General features: G+C 39.8%; 1 protein-coding gene across 8 annotated transcripts in view; it reads left to right on the top strand.

Annotated features, from left to right (window-relative positions):
• Positions 1 to 14,536, top strand: part of Syt16 (synaptotagmin 16) — a 243,825-nt gene that overhangs the window by 117,062 nt on the left and 112,227 nt on the right. For 5 of the 8 annotated variants that reach the window (XM_040742924.1, XM_040742925.1, XM_040742926.1 and 2 more), the window contains one exon: positions 13,297 to 14,116. The exons of 2 other annotated variants lie outside the window; for them this stretch is intronic. In XM_040742924.1, the coding sequence (XP_040598858.1) occupies positions 13,606 to 14,116 (511 nt within the window). In that variant the 5' untranslated portion in view covers positions 13,297 to 13,605. Of the gene's footprint in view, positions 1 to 3,496; positions 3,625 to 13,296; positions 14,117 to 14,536 lie in introns of all 8 variants that reach the window. One more of the 8 variants, XM_040742929.1, reaches the window with a different exon arrangement.

Here is a 14,536-nt window from a genome sequence, read left to right as displayed (position 1 = left end):
CTATGGGCCTGTGTCCTTTAACCTTGCAGGACTACATTCGATGGGTTAGTAATTTGTGATGGATTGGATTTCTGCTTATGCATGAAAATTTCATTAGATGAAAGATTCATGTTCCCTTCATTACAAACCTAATGGAACCAGGTTAAAATCTGTTGCATAATTGTTGGTCATGGGGTATCTTTCAGACAAACTTCAGCAGTCTGTGTTGTCTGTAGTAGTGACAATGGCAACAGGGACTCATTGAGACTCTGGGAATGATATGAACATCATCTTCAGGTAACAGCTTGTTAAGTAAACAGTTTGAAAATAATGTAAAATTTCTAAAAAAAAAGCAATTTGTAGTTTTAATGTGTGTTTAGTTTCTTGATTAAACATATTTGATTTTTGGAGGCCAGTCCGAATTCAGTTCATTTTGATAAAAAACTTTTTAACTGCTATCATTTTGCCATATTTTGCAAATGTCAGACATTTTGATAAGCTCATTTATCTGTATCGTAGATATGTTTGACACAAATGAATTTTATGTGTTGGGTATCAACAGCAATAACAACCCAAAGAAGGGGGCTAAAGGAAGTTCCCAAAATGCCATTAGACCGCTCTCTTTATGGAATCCTGGAGGTTTGCTGGATGTGCCTTTCCTATTTTGCAGAAGAAATGGATACCCAGGGAATGAATTCTCTTTTACAAGTCATCGCTACTTATAGATCTAGGAATGGCACATGGTGCCTCCCCCGCTTTAGTGCTATTTAGCTTTGCTTCTTGTTTTTCAGTTGTTTTATGGTTCTGGCGATGGAACCCAGCATGTGCAGGGACTTGCTCTACCATTGAGCTATATCCCCAGGCCTTTCCTAAACCTTTCACTAAAAAATACTTGTTTTTATTTTATCATTGTCATCTTTAGCCAGCACAACTTTTCCCATACGAGTGACTGTGGGGATAATGATTCTGAGCAAGAAAGGAACATCACATCTTTTATTTTAGTAGAAAATATGGAAGGAAGTCCGACTCTTGGCTAACTTAGTAATGTGAAAATCATTGTATCCTAGCAAATGCTGTTCTCATCCAGGTTGAACATTTACCCTCTGTAATAGAAGGACTGCAAAGTCCTTAAGATGAGGCAGTTTCACAGATGTGAATTTGAAAAAGAACTTTCAGGCTCCAATTGAAAAATTTAGTTAAAAAATCTTCAATCATTGCAAATGGAAAACACAACAGGTTATTGAAACATGTCAGGCTGCTGAGTGAAGCAATCACTATAAAATATGTGCATGTGTTTATATAGGGTTTTCACTGCTGTGTGCTGTGGAATAATCCTTTTGTACTCTGTAAAGATTTGTTGCTTGGATTGGTTTAATAAAGACGCTGACTGGCCAACAGCTGGACAGGATAAGGTTAGTGGGAGAGCCAAACAGGGAATGCTGGGAAGAAGCAGGGCGGAGTCTGAGGAGTGGTGAGCAGATGGAGAGAGATGCAAGATGGACACACCATCAGAGAAAAGGTACCAAGTCACATAGCAAAGCATAGATAAAAGGATGGGTTTATTGAAAATGTAAGAGCTAGCTAGTAATAAACCTGAGCTATTCACTGAACATTTATAATTAATATTAAGCCTCTGTGTGGTTACTTGGGAGCAGCTTGTGGGACAGAAACTTCTACCTACACACCATGATCATAAACAACTTGCTGAGAGAAATCAGGGCAGGAACCTGGAGACAGGAGCTGGCATAGAGGCTATGGAGGGGTGCTTCTTAATCGCTTGCTCTCCCCATGGCTTACTCAGTCTTGAAGATGGAGGTTTCTGTCCCACCTGGTCCCACAGCTGTTTTGCCCCAAATAAACACAGAGACTTATATTAAGTATAAAATGTTTGGTCGATGGCTTAGGCTTCTTATTTGGCTGGCTCTCTCTTAATTATTAATACATTTGTTTTAATCTATGCATTGCCATGAGACTGTGACTTACCGGTAATCTGGCATGTTACTCCTTGGGCAGCATCGTGTCTCCCCTGGCTCCTCTTTGCCTTCCCTTCTCCAGCCTTCTCCTGGTATGGTAGCCCTGCCTATGCTTCCTGTCTGGCTACTGGCCAATCAGTGTTTTATTCATCAACCGTTAAGATAAACATATATACAGAAAGACAATCCCCCATTACAGCCTGAGTTTTTTTATTGCAAATTTTTCATACATTTTAATCATGTTTTCTCCTCCCCCAATTCCTCCAAGATCCTCCCTACCTCCCTATCTACCCAATTTTGTGTTCTTTTTCACTCTTTAAAAACCAAACCAAATCAAATCAACCAAACAAGACAAAGACACACACACAAAACCACAAAACCAGAATCCAAAATATACAAGCCAAAGAAGCCCAAACAATGCAAAATGAGACAGAAATCTACAAAAACTCCATTGAGTTTGTTTTGTGTTGGCCAACTACTCCTGGACAAGAAGCCTACTCTGAAGTGTGTTAATATACCTAGTGACACTCCATTGGAGAAAACTAATTTTTCCATTGCCAGTGGGTATCAATTGCAGAGCTTGTTGGGTATGAGTGGAATCCCCCATCTATTTCCCTCTCTCAGTGCTGGAACTCATTTGGACTGAATCTGTTCAGGCCTTGGGCATTCGGCATGCCTTCTTATACACTCCAGGACCATCTGTCCAGAGGTGGCACAGCCACTGTAGGATAGTCCCTCTCTCATTAATGTGAATTAAGTAAATGCTTGTAGGCTTGTTTACAGCATAAACTTATGGAGATATTTTCTCAATTAAGGTTCCCTCCTCACTGATGATGCTAGCTTGTATCAAGCTGACAAGAAACAAGCCAGTACAATGGGTATATATATTCAATATTCAAAAATATTGATTGCCTGTCTTCTGACTATCAGGCACTCTGCTACATGCTGATAAAACACCAAAGACAAAAAAAATCAACCAGTTACCAGACTTCATTGAAAATCTGATTTATTAAAGAAAAACAGATGTGACAAGAAATAAGTCACCAGCAAGCTACAATTGTATATTATTAAACTATAATATAATATGTGTATTATATTAATTAGAATAAGAGGTGCTGTGACAAAAATGGCTAATAAATTCTTAAAAATAGTTAGCATTTTTAGCTATCAGGAAGATGCAAATTAAAACTGCTTTAGATGCCATTTTACCTCTATCAGAATGGCTATCAACAAGAAAACAAATGAAAAACAAAGGCTGGTGAGAATGTGGGCAAAGGAGCCCTTATACACTGCTGATGGCAATGCAAACTTGTGTAAGTCCCATCAAAATCAGCATGGAAGAAAAACAACAACAAAAAACAGAACTAAAGTAGAACCAACATACTATCCAGTTAGACCACTCTTTGATATACGCCTAAAGGACTCTGAAGTCAAAATACCATATAGACACTTGCTTATCCATATTTACTGTTGCATTATTGACAATAGCCAGAAAATGGAGTCAGTCTCTCAATGGACTATTATTGTGATTTTTGTCACCATAGGTCACCCATCCGCAGGTATAAAGGGATAAAGAAAAAGTTATACACACATGTGATGGAATTTATTCACCCACAAAGAAAAGCAGAATCATGTCATTTGCATGTAAATGGGCAGATCTGGAAATAAACAGGTAAACGTATTTAACAAAATTAGCCACACTCAAAAAGACAAAATAAGGAGGCAGAGCTCAGTGGTGGAGCATTGGACTACAGAAAGAAACTGTGTTTCTTCTTACACATAGAACCTGGATTAAAAATTATATACCTGCATGTGTGTGTATATGCAGGTATATTTACATATGTATAGGACATGCAAGTAGAATGGAGATCGAGAGAAAGAGAGGAGGAGGTCTTCAGAGAGGTGGGATATAGAGAGGCTAGTGAAGGCATGTGATGAGAGAGCAGAAGGGGCAACTGTGTAGGATGGAAAGGGATTCGGCTGGAGGGGAGAGGGGGTGTGGGAAAGGGTAGTAGGAGGGGAGCAAGGTTTATAAGAGTGCTTGGAAGGGTTATTTTAGGCTGGCTTAATTTAGTTTATGTTCAGGGGGAAGGAAAAGAATTCTGAAAAAGCATAAACTGAGAACCATAAAGAGATTAGTGGGTGCTTTTGGGTGGGAGTAAGGGAATCCCAGAGGCAGGAGAGCTTCAGGGAAGGAGCTGAAGGATTTGAGGAGAAGATGCAGGTATAGACAGGAAAGGGCAGCACCGGACATGTACTCAAAATCCTCTGGAGTAGGAGAATTTGGTAAGATTGATGGGTGTATTAGTCAGGGTTCTCTAGAGGAACAGGACTTATAGAGTGAATAGATACAGAAAGAATATTCATTAGAATAGCTTACAGGTTGTGGACCAACTAGTCCAACGATGGCTGTTTGCCAGTATAAGGTCCAAGAATCCAGTAGTTGTTCAGTTCACTGTATGTCTCAGGTATAAGTCTGTATTTCTCAGTTGGTCCTCAGTATGCATCAGAATCCTGAAGATGTAGGCTCTAATGCCGGGGAAGGAATGGACTTACCAGCAAGAGTGAGAACTAGCAGGAGAGTGCAAGAGCTCCCTTCTTCCATAGTTTTCATATAGGCTGCCAGCGGCTGTGGTCAAGATTAAAGGTGAATCTTCCCACCTCAAAAATCTGGATTAAAAGTGGTTCTTCCCACTTTGGATGATTAAATTAAAAATAAAATCCCTCAGAGGTTTTAGTTAATTCCAGATGTAGTCAAGTTGACAGTCAAGACTAGCCATCACAATAGTACATCATTATTGTAAATGCTAAGTGGTCTCATCAAGTATGTGTCTTGGAAAGATGTTAGAAGTCATCCTGGGGAAATGGGGTGAAAGTGAATTTAGGGAGACTCCTGAAAAGGCTGCTAAGTGGAATGGGTGGCAACCAAGGTGACTTTAACTCAGCTGAAGCCTGTACTGGGACAAAGAGCAATCAATTCAAGAAGGAAGAATGGGTGGGCCTGGGTGATCAATTCTAGACACAGTTTCAGTTGTTGAGACAATGACTAGCTTTCTGTGTTATGATTACAACTCTGTAAATTGCATGGAAAAACAATGTCATATTCCTTATATACAAAGTAATCAGTTGTATCAAGCAGTGGGATTCTTAGTGGTCACCTCTCTTTTTAACCACATTGTTATAGGGCTGGCTACTTCTACAGTTAACAACTGCAGAATGCTGACTGGGCGAGTTTTGCTTAGTCAGTCTCAAGAGGGCTACAATGACCATAGTTTCATATTTCCTCCTTATATTTGGGCCTAAGATGTATCTTCAAGTGACACAAATGCTTCTCTTCTCTTGGGACAAACATCAACTGTTGGGTATCTTTATCTTGGAGTTATTACTGTAAATTTTTTTCTTTCCCCAATTTTATCACATTAGTTCTCAATTACATTGCATCTTTTCCTGGATGTTCTTTGAAATTCCTGAATCTTCTTCATCAGGGACCTGTTGATGTGTATGCCAGTGGCCTTGGGATCTGGGTGACTTGCTGTCTATCAAAAAGGAGGTCATGCTAATCACTTGAGATAGGTTTTCCCTTCTTAAAAGTTATTTTAGAATTATATATATATATATATATGGTATTTTGTCTGCATTTATGTATGCATGTGAACCACATGTATATCTGGTGACAGCAGAGGCCAGAAGTCAGAAGACAGTGTCAGAACCCCTGGAACTAGAGTTGCATATGGTTGTGAGCCACCATGTGGGTGCTGGGCTCAAGCCCAGGTCCTCTGGAAGAGCAGCCAGTGCGTGCTCTTAACCATTGAGACAGCCCCAGGCTCTATCTTTAAAAGGTAAATATTAATTAGATCATTTAGCCCTCCTGAAGATTTTATTATATGTATTTGAAAATGGGTTTCCCTCTAAGAGCAGTAACAGTCTCTTTAGAAAATTGTTACTGAGGCTGGTTCAGTAGTCCCTCTGGACCCTCTGAGGACCTTGCCTGTTTGTGTTATAGCCACTGGGTATTTATGGAGCATATTTGAATTTCCTTGGCTGTAATAGATACTCAAACACATGCAATGGGCTTATGAAACCTGAGTATTTAAAAAGTGCCATCACTGTAGCAGCATAAACCTTGAGGAGTTTCACATTTCAGTTGAGCCAACTCTAATTTGTTTTTACGTTGTCCTGCTCAAGCATACCCCAAGGTATGTTCTGTCTGGTTTAGGAATGGACTTTAATAGAAGTCTTGTGTGACTGAGAAAGCAATTGAAGATGCTTTTACTTTATCATGCTTACTTTGGAAAATTAGTTGCAATAGTTTGCATGTTTTAAATGTTTTCCATTAGTGAAACAGGTTAAATAGAAATGGAATGAGATCAGTCCTCCAAGTCAGGGGCTGGTGATGGGGCTCAGCAGGTAAGGGTCTCTCTGGCAAGCCCAATGACTTGTATTCGATCCCTGGTACCATGTGGTTGAAGGAGAGAATTGACTACTGCAAGTTGTCCTCTGATCTCCACACTTGTCCCTTGCCCTGTCCCATAAAATGAACAAGCAATGTAAAAAATATGCCAAACCTCCAAGTCAGACAGGCGTCTCAGTTTGAACCCAACATTTTGTCTTTTCCCGAGAGAATAGTCCCACCTTTGATATGTCTACAATTTGCCACAGTCTAACTGGCCTTTTGTGAAGGTTTGGAGTAGTCATTCGAAATTCCACATGAGAGAACTGGAATGCCATTTTGTTCTTTAACCCAGATAATAAGCATCAAATCAAGGCATGGACCCTTTCTGAGCCTCAGTGTTTCCATCTGCAAAAGGGAAAAGCTATTGTCTTTTACACAAGTTTTTGCTTGTGAAAATCCTCAAAAATATTGTATACAGTAACATGCCAGAGAAATAACCTTTTCTGAGATATTCACATATCAGAAATATCATATCATATAATATATAATATCATATCATATAATCAGGAAGATTATAAGTATTTAATGTATTTTACCTTATAGAAACACCACAAAGTTCAATATAGTGAATGTCTGCTAATAAGTTCCTGCTACACACTGGATTCTTTCTATATGTCTTAAAAATATTCTGTAATAAAATTTACAAGATGAAGTACAATATAGGGAGTCATGATCTCCGCATTATGAATGAAAACATTCTGGTGTCCAGGTACATGTCCATAATCCGGACTGCCTGAAGCGTGGATCCAAGGCAGCTCTGCTTTGCAGTGACTTTAAAACAATTGTGCTCTCCTTCCCTGCCTCTCTTCTTCCCTTTCTTTCTGACTCATTATTCTCATTATCAACTGACAAATATGTATTTTGATTATAAGGAAATTCTCCTTTGATTTTTATCTACTGTCCTTCCTCACCTGCCCAAAGCCCAATAGTAAAGGTGTGTCCAGGACCCTGCAATGACAATGTGGCTGTATTGTATCCATATTACTGTATAAAGACTCCTTGGAAGCCCTCCTTTTGCTTTGTGTGTGTGTGTGTGTTGTATTGTGTTGTAGTGTGTACTTGTCAGTGCAAGTGTATGCACAATGCACTTTCAGGCTAGAGGTCAACACTGAGCATTCTTCCCCCATTGCTTTGTGCCTTATGTTTTGAAACAGGGCCCGCCATGGGACTTGAAGTTCACCAGTTTGGCTAGGCTGGCTGGCCAGTGAGCCCTTAGGATCCACCTGCCTTTGCCTCCTCAAATCTGGGATTACAAGTATGTGTTTCTGTGCATGGTTTTTGGGGGGCTTATTGAACTCATGACCTTGTACTTGAGCAGCTAACTCAAGTAGTCCATTTTTATATTTGTTAAGATGCCAACATGTCTTGGACAAATGCTTTGGAAAGTATTTCATTTCAATGCAAAGATTTCTACCCACATAATGAATTTGCGTTTTAAAAGAAAACACCTGTGGATACTCTGATCCCTGTGAAAGACGGATGACAGTCCATTTTGTACTTCTTATTTCTGCCGCATGCTTTATTCATCTTCCAACCCTTCTTAGGCAATTCAAAATGACTTTCTCCATCAGGCTTGATAATGGTAGACTTAATTAACTTAAGGATAGTGTGTCAATAATAAATAACTACATTTTGTAGACATGGGAAGTTATCTGACAGCTGCCTGCAAAGAATGCACTCTAGATAAATTCAGTATTCTTGACTTCTCCTTAAATTGACCTAAGAGTCATGGTGAAGAGTGAGAAGGGTTTTTACAAGGTGATTTATCTTTCAAAAAATGTTAAACATCCCCACATGTTTGAAGGTAGGTTTGTATATGATTTTGACTTAGGAATTGGTTACCTGGAAACCATGCCATTGGAATCACTTTTCCTGCCTTTCAGAATGTAATTTATTCTCCAGGAGCTCATAAACCTTTAAAGATGACACAGGCATGCACACTTCCATCATAGATTTTTATGGTTTTCTACAAGCTGATGTCTCTTACATCCTAACTCTTCCTGCCCCCTGTACGAAGCTGTCATTACAAGAAAAGGAGGTCAGAAAGATTTAACTGACAGCCTCTATAGGTCCATAAGCATTTGTATTCTCTGTTCACAATTGCTTTTGGTGGAGCACTTAAAAATATATAAGAAAGCATATAACTCAAGGATTTCATAGGTTTCCTATATAGAAACACAATCTATTGTTTCCTGCTTAGTAACTTTCTATATTTAAAATGATCATAGTTCAATTAATTACCAGTACAATTAAAACAGAATTCTAATTAAAGTAGGATATCAAAAACACACTTCTTGGAAATACACCAATGGCTTTCCTTTTCTTTTTATTTATCAATTGTTCTGTGGCTTTATATTTCTAGATTATTCTGGGTACTTTGAGAGGTAGTAAATCTCCCTCCACCCCGCAACAAGAACTCGTGTGTTTTATACACTCCCACACACTTTCTTTCATGCACAAACATATATATTTCTGTTGTTGAATTTCTATGTCTCATAATGATATTGTACTAATAACTACCAATGAGCCTTTTCATTACTTTTAGTGTATTTTTCCTTTTAATCTAGGGATCTGGACAGGATCAACCAACCTCCCTCCCTCCTTCCCTCCCTCCTATCCTAATTAACATTAACTTGTCAATCCGACACATCCTAGAATCACTTGGAAAAGGAGCCTTTATGAGGTTGGTCTACAGGTGTGTCTATGAGAGATTATCTTGATTGATTATTAATATAGGATGCCTCAGCCCACTGTGAGCAGGGCCATTCCTGGGAAGGTAGTCCTGAGCCAAATAACGGAGCTTGCTGAGCCTGAGAATGAATGAGTGAGATGGAGTAAGTCAGAATGAATGAGCCAGCAAACAAATCTACTGTGTTTTCTGCTTCACATTCCTACCTGAGTTACTGTTATGACTTCCTTCCATAATGGATTATGACTGTGAAATTTAAAGTTTAAGTCAAACCAACCATTTTCTGCCCAAGTTGTTTTTAGAGTTTTTTTTTCACAGTGACATAATGAAGCTCTTTCTCTTCCCCCCTCTCCTCTGTCTCTCTTTCCCATACATTCATCCCATCAGGAGCCATGCCACCTTCTCACTAGCTATAAGAAAGTACTCCAAAGAAGTAGACCAGTAAATACGTATTTGTGTCACCCTTGGTGTCCCCTCTCAATTGAGTTGACTGCTTTGTCTGTCCTGATCCTTTGGGTTTAGGTTTATTTTATGAGTGATACCCAGTGTTGCCAACTCCGTAGTTTTCTGTTCCTTCTCAGTGTTCTAGAATACAACTAGACATTTCCCCTATATATAAATAAAGATTTGGTCTCTTTTGCATTGTTTTGAGATAATATGATAGTGAATTATCATATTATCAGATTAACAAAGATTTAGAATTCATCCCTGAAAATGCAATTTTATTCCTAATATTTCCAGTCTCAGCTACCATGCTCTTTGGTATATATAGTATGTTCTTGGATTTTAGAGATGAAAGGAACTGATAGAGTAAGGGGATCCCATTTTACAGATGATGATAAATGATAGAACCAAGACCATTTCGTTGTAAACATTTTCATTAGTACCTTCATCCATCCACCTACCTACCCACTCACCACCATCTATCCATTCATACAAACACACACACACACACACACACACACACCACCCCTACCTATCCATTCATCTATCCATCTATCATCCATCCATCCATCCATCCACCCATCCATCCATCTACCCACCACTTATCTATTCATACACCTGTCCATATGCATATGTACCCACCCATCCATCCACTCATCTACTTACCTATTCCATTAACCTACTTGTCCACCCCCACCCATCAATATATACACATATCCATCCATCCATCCATCCATCCATCCATCCATCCATCCATCCATCCATCCAGCATGTTCAGAGCTCCTCCTGCTTTATGTGGATTACGGAGCCATAACCTGTAAAAATACTCCCCAAACTTGTGGACTACTAACCCTTCAGAAGAATATTGACAAATAAATTTAACTTTATAACATAAAGACATAGTCTAAGTACTCTGAGGTCGTGCCTTTATTTGCAGATGAAGAGTTAGCAGAGAAAACCATTAAGAGTTTCAATGCAAAAAATGAGGCAGGCTAGGTGTGAGGACATCTTGGGATAAACAAAAGTCAGGAAAAATCGAGGTCATTTTTGGGAATTCTCAGTGTATCAGCATGACTGGCATAGAGGATCTCACAGTGAGAGGTAATAAGGAGTGGCTGAGTCCTCACTCCGTGGCAGGTGTTTTGAGGCCAGCCTATGCTCAGCTGGACATTCCATTAGAATGAAAAGTGGGGCTGTATGAATTGTGAGGACAGGAGTAGGTGGCTAAAGCCACCGATTTCTCTGAGAGGCCTTCTAGGTCTCTTAACACCCTGAAGCACTTTTGCTTAGGCAAATATTTTCTGGGTCATATGTAAAATAAATGAAGTCATCTGAGCAGTGAAGGTATCACAAAATGGTGGCTTGTGAAATTGGGTGGAACAGATGCTGACAGGATAATGTACTAAATAGGAAATTTATGGAATAACACCATTGGAGATTTTCATGACAGCTTTGTGTAGGTTTTATTTGTAAATTTAACAAAATTATTGAGTATATAATTTCTTCTGAGCACTGTTTCTGGCATGATTCTAATGAGATTAATGATTTTTTTTATTTACTGATTCACTTGCCATGTGTTCAGTGCAATTCTAGGCACTGAGATAGACAGAGCACAATAGATGGCCCCCATTCTCCATGGTGCCTCCATTCCAAGTTAGAGAGGCAATAAAGCCAGATGAAAGTCAGGCTGCGGGGTGCAGAGGGTTCCATGGAAGCTGGAAAAGACAGGAGACTGAAGCGAACCAGGCGAGTGATGTGAGAGAATGGGAACTTGGGAAAGCAATCTCCAGAGAGCAAAAGCTAATTGACTGGAAGAAAACAGAAGGGGAGTGCATTGAAGGGAGAGTCACAGCCGTGAGGCCCTGTGACCCAAGAGGTGATCCCCCGCAGCAAAATGACATACTGGGTTTGAAATAACTGAATTTATGATTTTGGTATGGCACATTAATGTGTATCTGTTTCCTTACATCAGTTTTTAAAAAATATTTACATTTAGTAGGGGTTTGGTCCTCCAGGGAAGATAACAGAAATACAGAGGCATTGGCCAGGATTATTCCTGCAGTCAGCCTAGGTCTTTGTGTGCTTTATTACTTTCCTAGATGACTCTGAACTACCAAAGTCCAAATAATGCTGACTTGGATTTGTGGGAAGAATAAGAAAAGAAGGAGCCAGCTAATGACTGGAGATGTTTGTTTTGGATTTATAAAAGTTTAAAACTAAAATAGGATTGAGGCTGGGGGCATGTAGTTCAATTGGTAGCATGCTTCTTAGAATGCGGAAGTCCTGGGTTTGGCCCCAGCACAATATGAACAAGATGCAGTTTTACAAGTTTGCAGTCCTAGCACTCATGATGTGAGGGCGTATGAACCACATGTCCAAGATGTCCCTTGGCTACAGAACAAGTTGAAGATCATTCCAAGAGACACAAAACTGTCTCATACCAATCAACCACTCAGTTAACCAAGTAATCAAACCAAAGAAGCCAAAACCAACCAAAGAAACAAAAATAGGGATGGGTTAGCCTTCCCAGCAGGTAGGTATAAAGGGGAATGAGGAGAAGGCAGGGGCCAAGGAGTGATTGCAAATATACCATTAGAGGAAGACAAGAGCTACAAAGTGATTTATGAATCATTTGGTTTCAGAGGAGAATTCTGAGAGCTTAGTTTCTGTTTAACTGAAATGATGGTTTCATGAGGACAGGGGTCTTGGGATTACCTCATGCCTGGCCTTACACACAGTACTTAATAGATACTTAATCAGTATTTATTTGTTTACTGAATGAATCAATAAGTCGCAAGAAATTTTAAGGAAATATAAGCAATTGTACTAAAGGGTGAGATCAAGAGGGTTGAAACTTCAGAAATGGAATGATTCTTAGGGAAGGTGTTGCTATCAAAGAAACAATGGCATTTGTCCTACACTGTGATAGCAGTGAGATACCTACACCATGTGTACACATGAATCTACCTAGGTTTATGTCTGCATATGAGTATAAAAGCATAGGCATATGATATTTGGCCATCACACTGTCCTGTTCTATGGATGTCCAGGAGCTCCATCTTTCAGAATAAGAATCCTATGAGATGGAATATGTTTCAGAAGACCCTCAAGTTGTAGAGGGCTAACATTAGGAGATAGGGGACACAGTCAAAGGCACAAGATACCAACGATATATCTCCAGAAAGCTGGATGATGCGTTTGCCATACACATATTTTCAGTGATTTCTCCCCAAGAAGAGACATCATTTCTAGAGATTGCATAAAACTGTAAAACTCTATTTTAAGACTTGTTGGAATCCCTTAAATTCTAGACACACATTTCCTTTGAGAGGATAAACCTTTGTGTTGCAAAACAGAGATGCCTATTCGTTAGCTCCCTGGGTCCTGCATGTTTGTTCATGAAACTTCCAGCTTTTCTTGCATTTTGAAGTGTTATGCCTAATTGACTGTTCCCATGGATCCTTTACTCTATTCACATTATTAAGCTGATCTGTGGGGAGCAGACTTCTCTCAGTTTATGTGCCTAGAAGCCATTACTGCTAATGGAAGTTGTGCATGAGCCTGAGGAGGTGTACTGGTATGGGTAGAACCCACATTGAGATTTTCACGGTCATTTTATTTAGCCGTCATGAGAGTTCAATATAAAGTTTTGTTGTCTCCCCTGACCCAAATGCTATTGGACATTGAGTATAGGTGTCTGGTGATGGGTCTGCAGTTGTGACTTTAACAGGTGTAAGCATGTCTTTCCTTTGTTTCAGCTGAGAAGTGTTGAGAGTGAAATGTTCACAGCCATTAAGAGACTACCCTATCAAACACAGTTGCTCTGTTCCCTGCAAAGACCTACTCCGTACACCTTGGCGCAGGAACCAGCATGCTGCCTGGTTTTAGTTACAGCCAACGGTGCTCACGTACTGCGCATGTTTTCTTTATGTATACATTAATAAAGTTTTGCCTGTTCTAAAAAAAGAGACCTCAAATTTCTCATCGTGCTTATTCTGTATTTCACATAAGCCCAGAGCTCTAGAGGAACCAAAACAGTGGACTCTGTACAAGTGAGGTAGTTGGCCATGGTGTTGGCCATGGCATCTCAGGATGTTCAGAACTTCTTCCAGCCTTTGTCTTCCTGGCTATCCCGGGTTTATGAAGCTCTCCAGCAAGCAGGCGATGCTCTCTCTGCATCACTGGTTCTTCTAAGCAAACATGATTCGGCGTTGAGTGACAAGCCAGACCAGGACTTAGATGATACTAAGATTCAGGAAACCTACTATGAAGATGAAGAGCAGGGCAATGATGGGAATTCAGAGGAGGCAAACTCCCTGTTTCTTGAAGAGGATCGTAATAGTGATTTGCAGGACTCTGGCAGAACGGCAAGCCCCAGACTTGATCAACAAGCCAAAGACTCATGCTCTATAACACACCAGTGGCCCAATCAGACCCCAGCTGGCCCGAAGCCCCTGCACATGCTTTCTTCTATTGCTGAGGAAGAACATCACTTTGAGAGGCAGAGATGTGGTCTTCAGCTTGGCTTTGACACCCAGGTCCCTGGCACTGTAGAAAAAGTTAATGGAAAAAAGCAAGGTAAGCCGTTCAGTACCCATTGTCCCCACATTCTCCTAGAAGCCTTGTATAGTCCATTTTGATTTGCTTTTAAGTATCACATTGAATTTTACTTCTTCTCTGCCACTTACACATCCCCTCGTCCTGGCTTCTGATTGAAAGATAGAATCCACGGGGATATTTTTGTTCTATGGAGCTTTACAGGCTCCATGTTTGGGCTCCATATTTCAAAATAATAGTTCTGAGCAAGTGAAAAGCTTAAAATGAATCCGAGGGCTTGCTGGAGAAGTCCCTGTGCACATGCCATGCTTTTTAAAATATCTTTTAAAATGTTCTTTTTACCCTTCTCCCTCTAGGTTAGGAATTTCTAGATGTTACTATATTATTCAGTGTGAAATCCTGTGCAAACAGCCATACTTGTTGCAGAATTTGTAGTTGATA

The sequence above is a fragment of the Mesocricetus auratus genome, unplaced genomic scaffold (assembly GCF_017639785.1).
Source record: "Mesocricetus auratus isolate SY011 unplaced genomic scaffold, BCM_Maur_2.0 Super-Scaffold_15014, whole genome shotgun sequence".
Taxonomy (NCBI): domain Eukaryota; kingdom Metazoa; phylum Chordata; class Mammalia; order Rodentia; family Cricetidae; genus Mesocricetus; species Mesocricetus auratus.
This window is presented reverse-complemented; position numbering and strand designations above follow the sequence as displayed.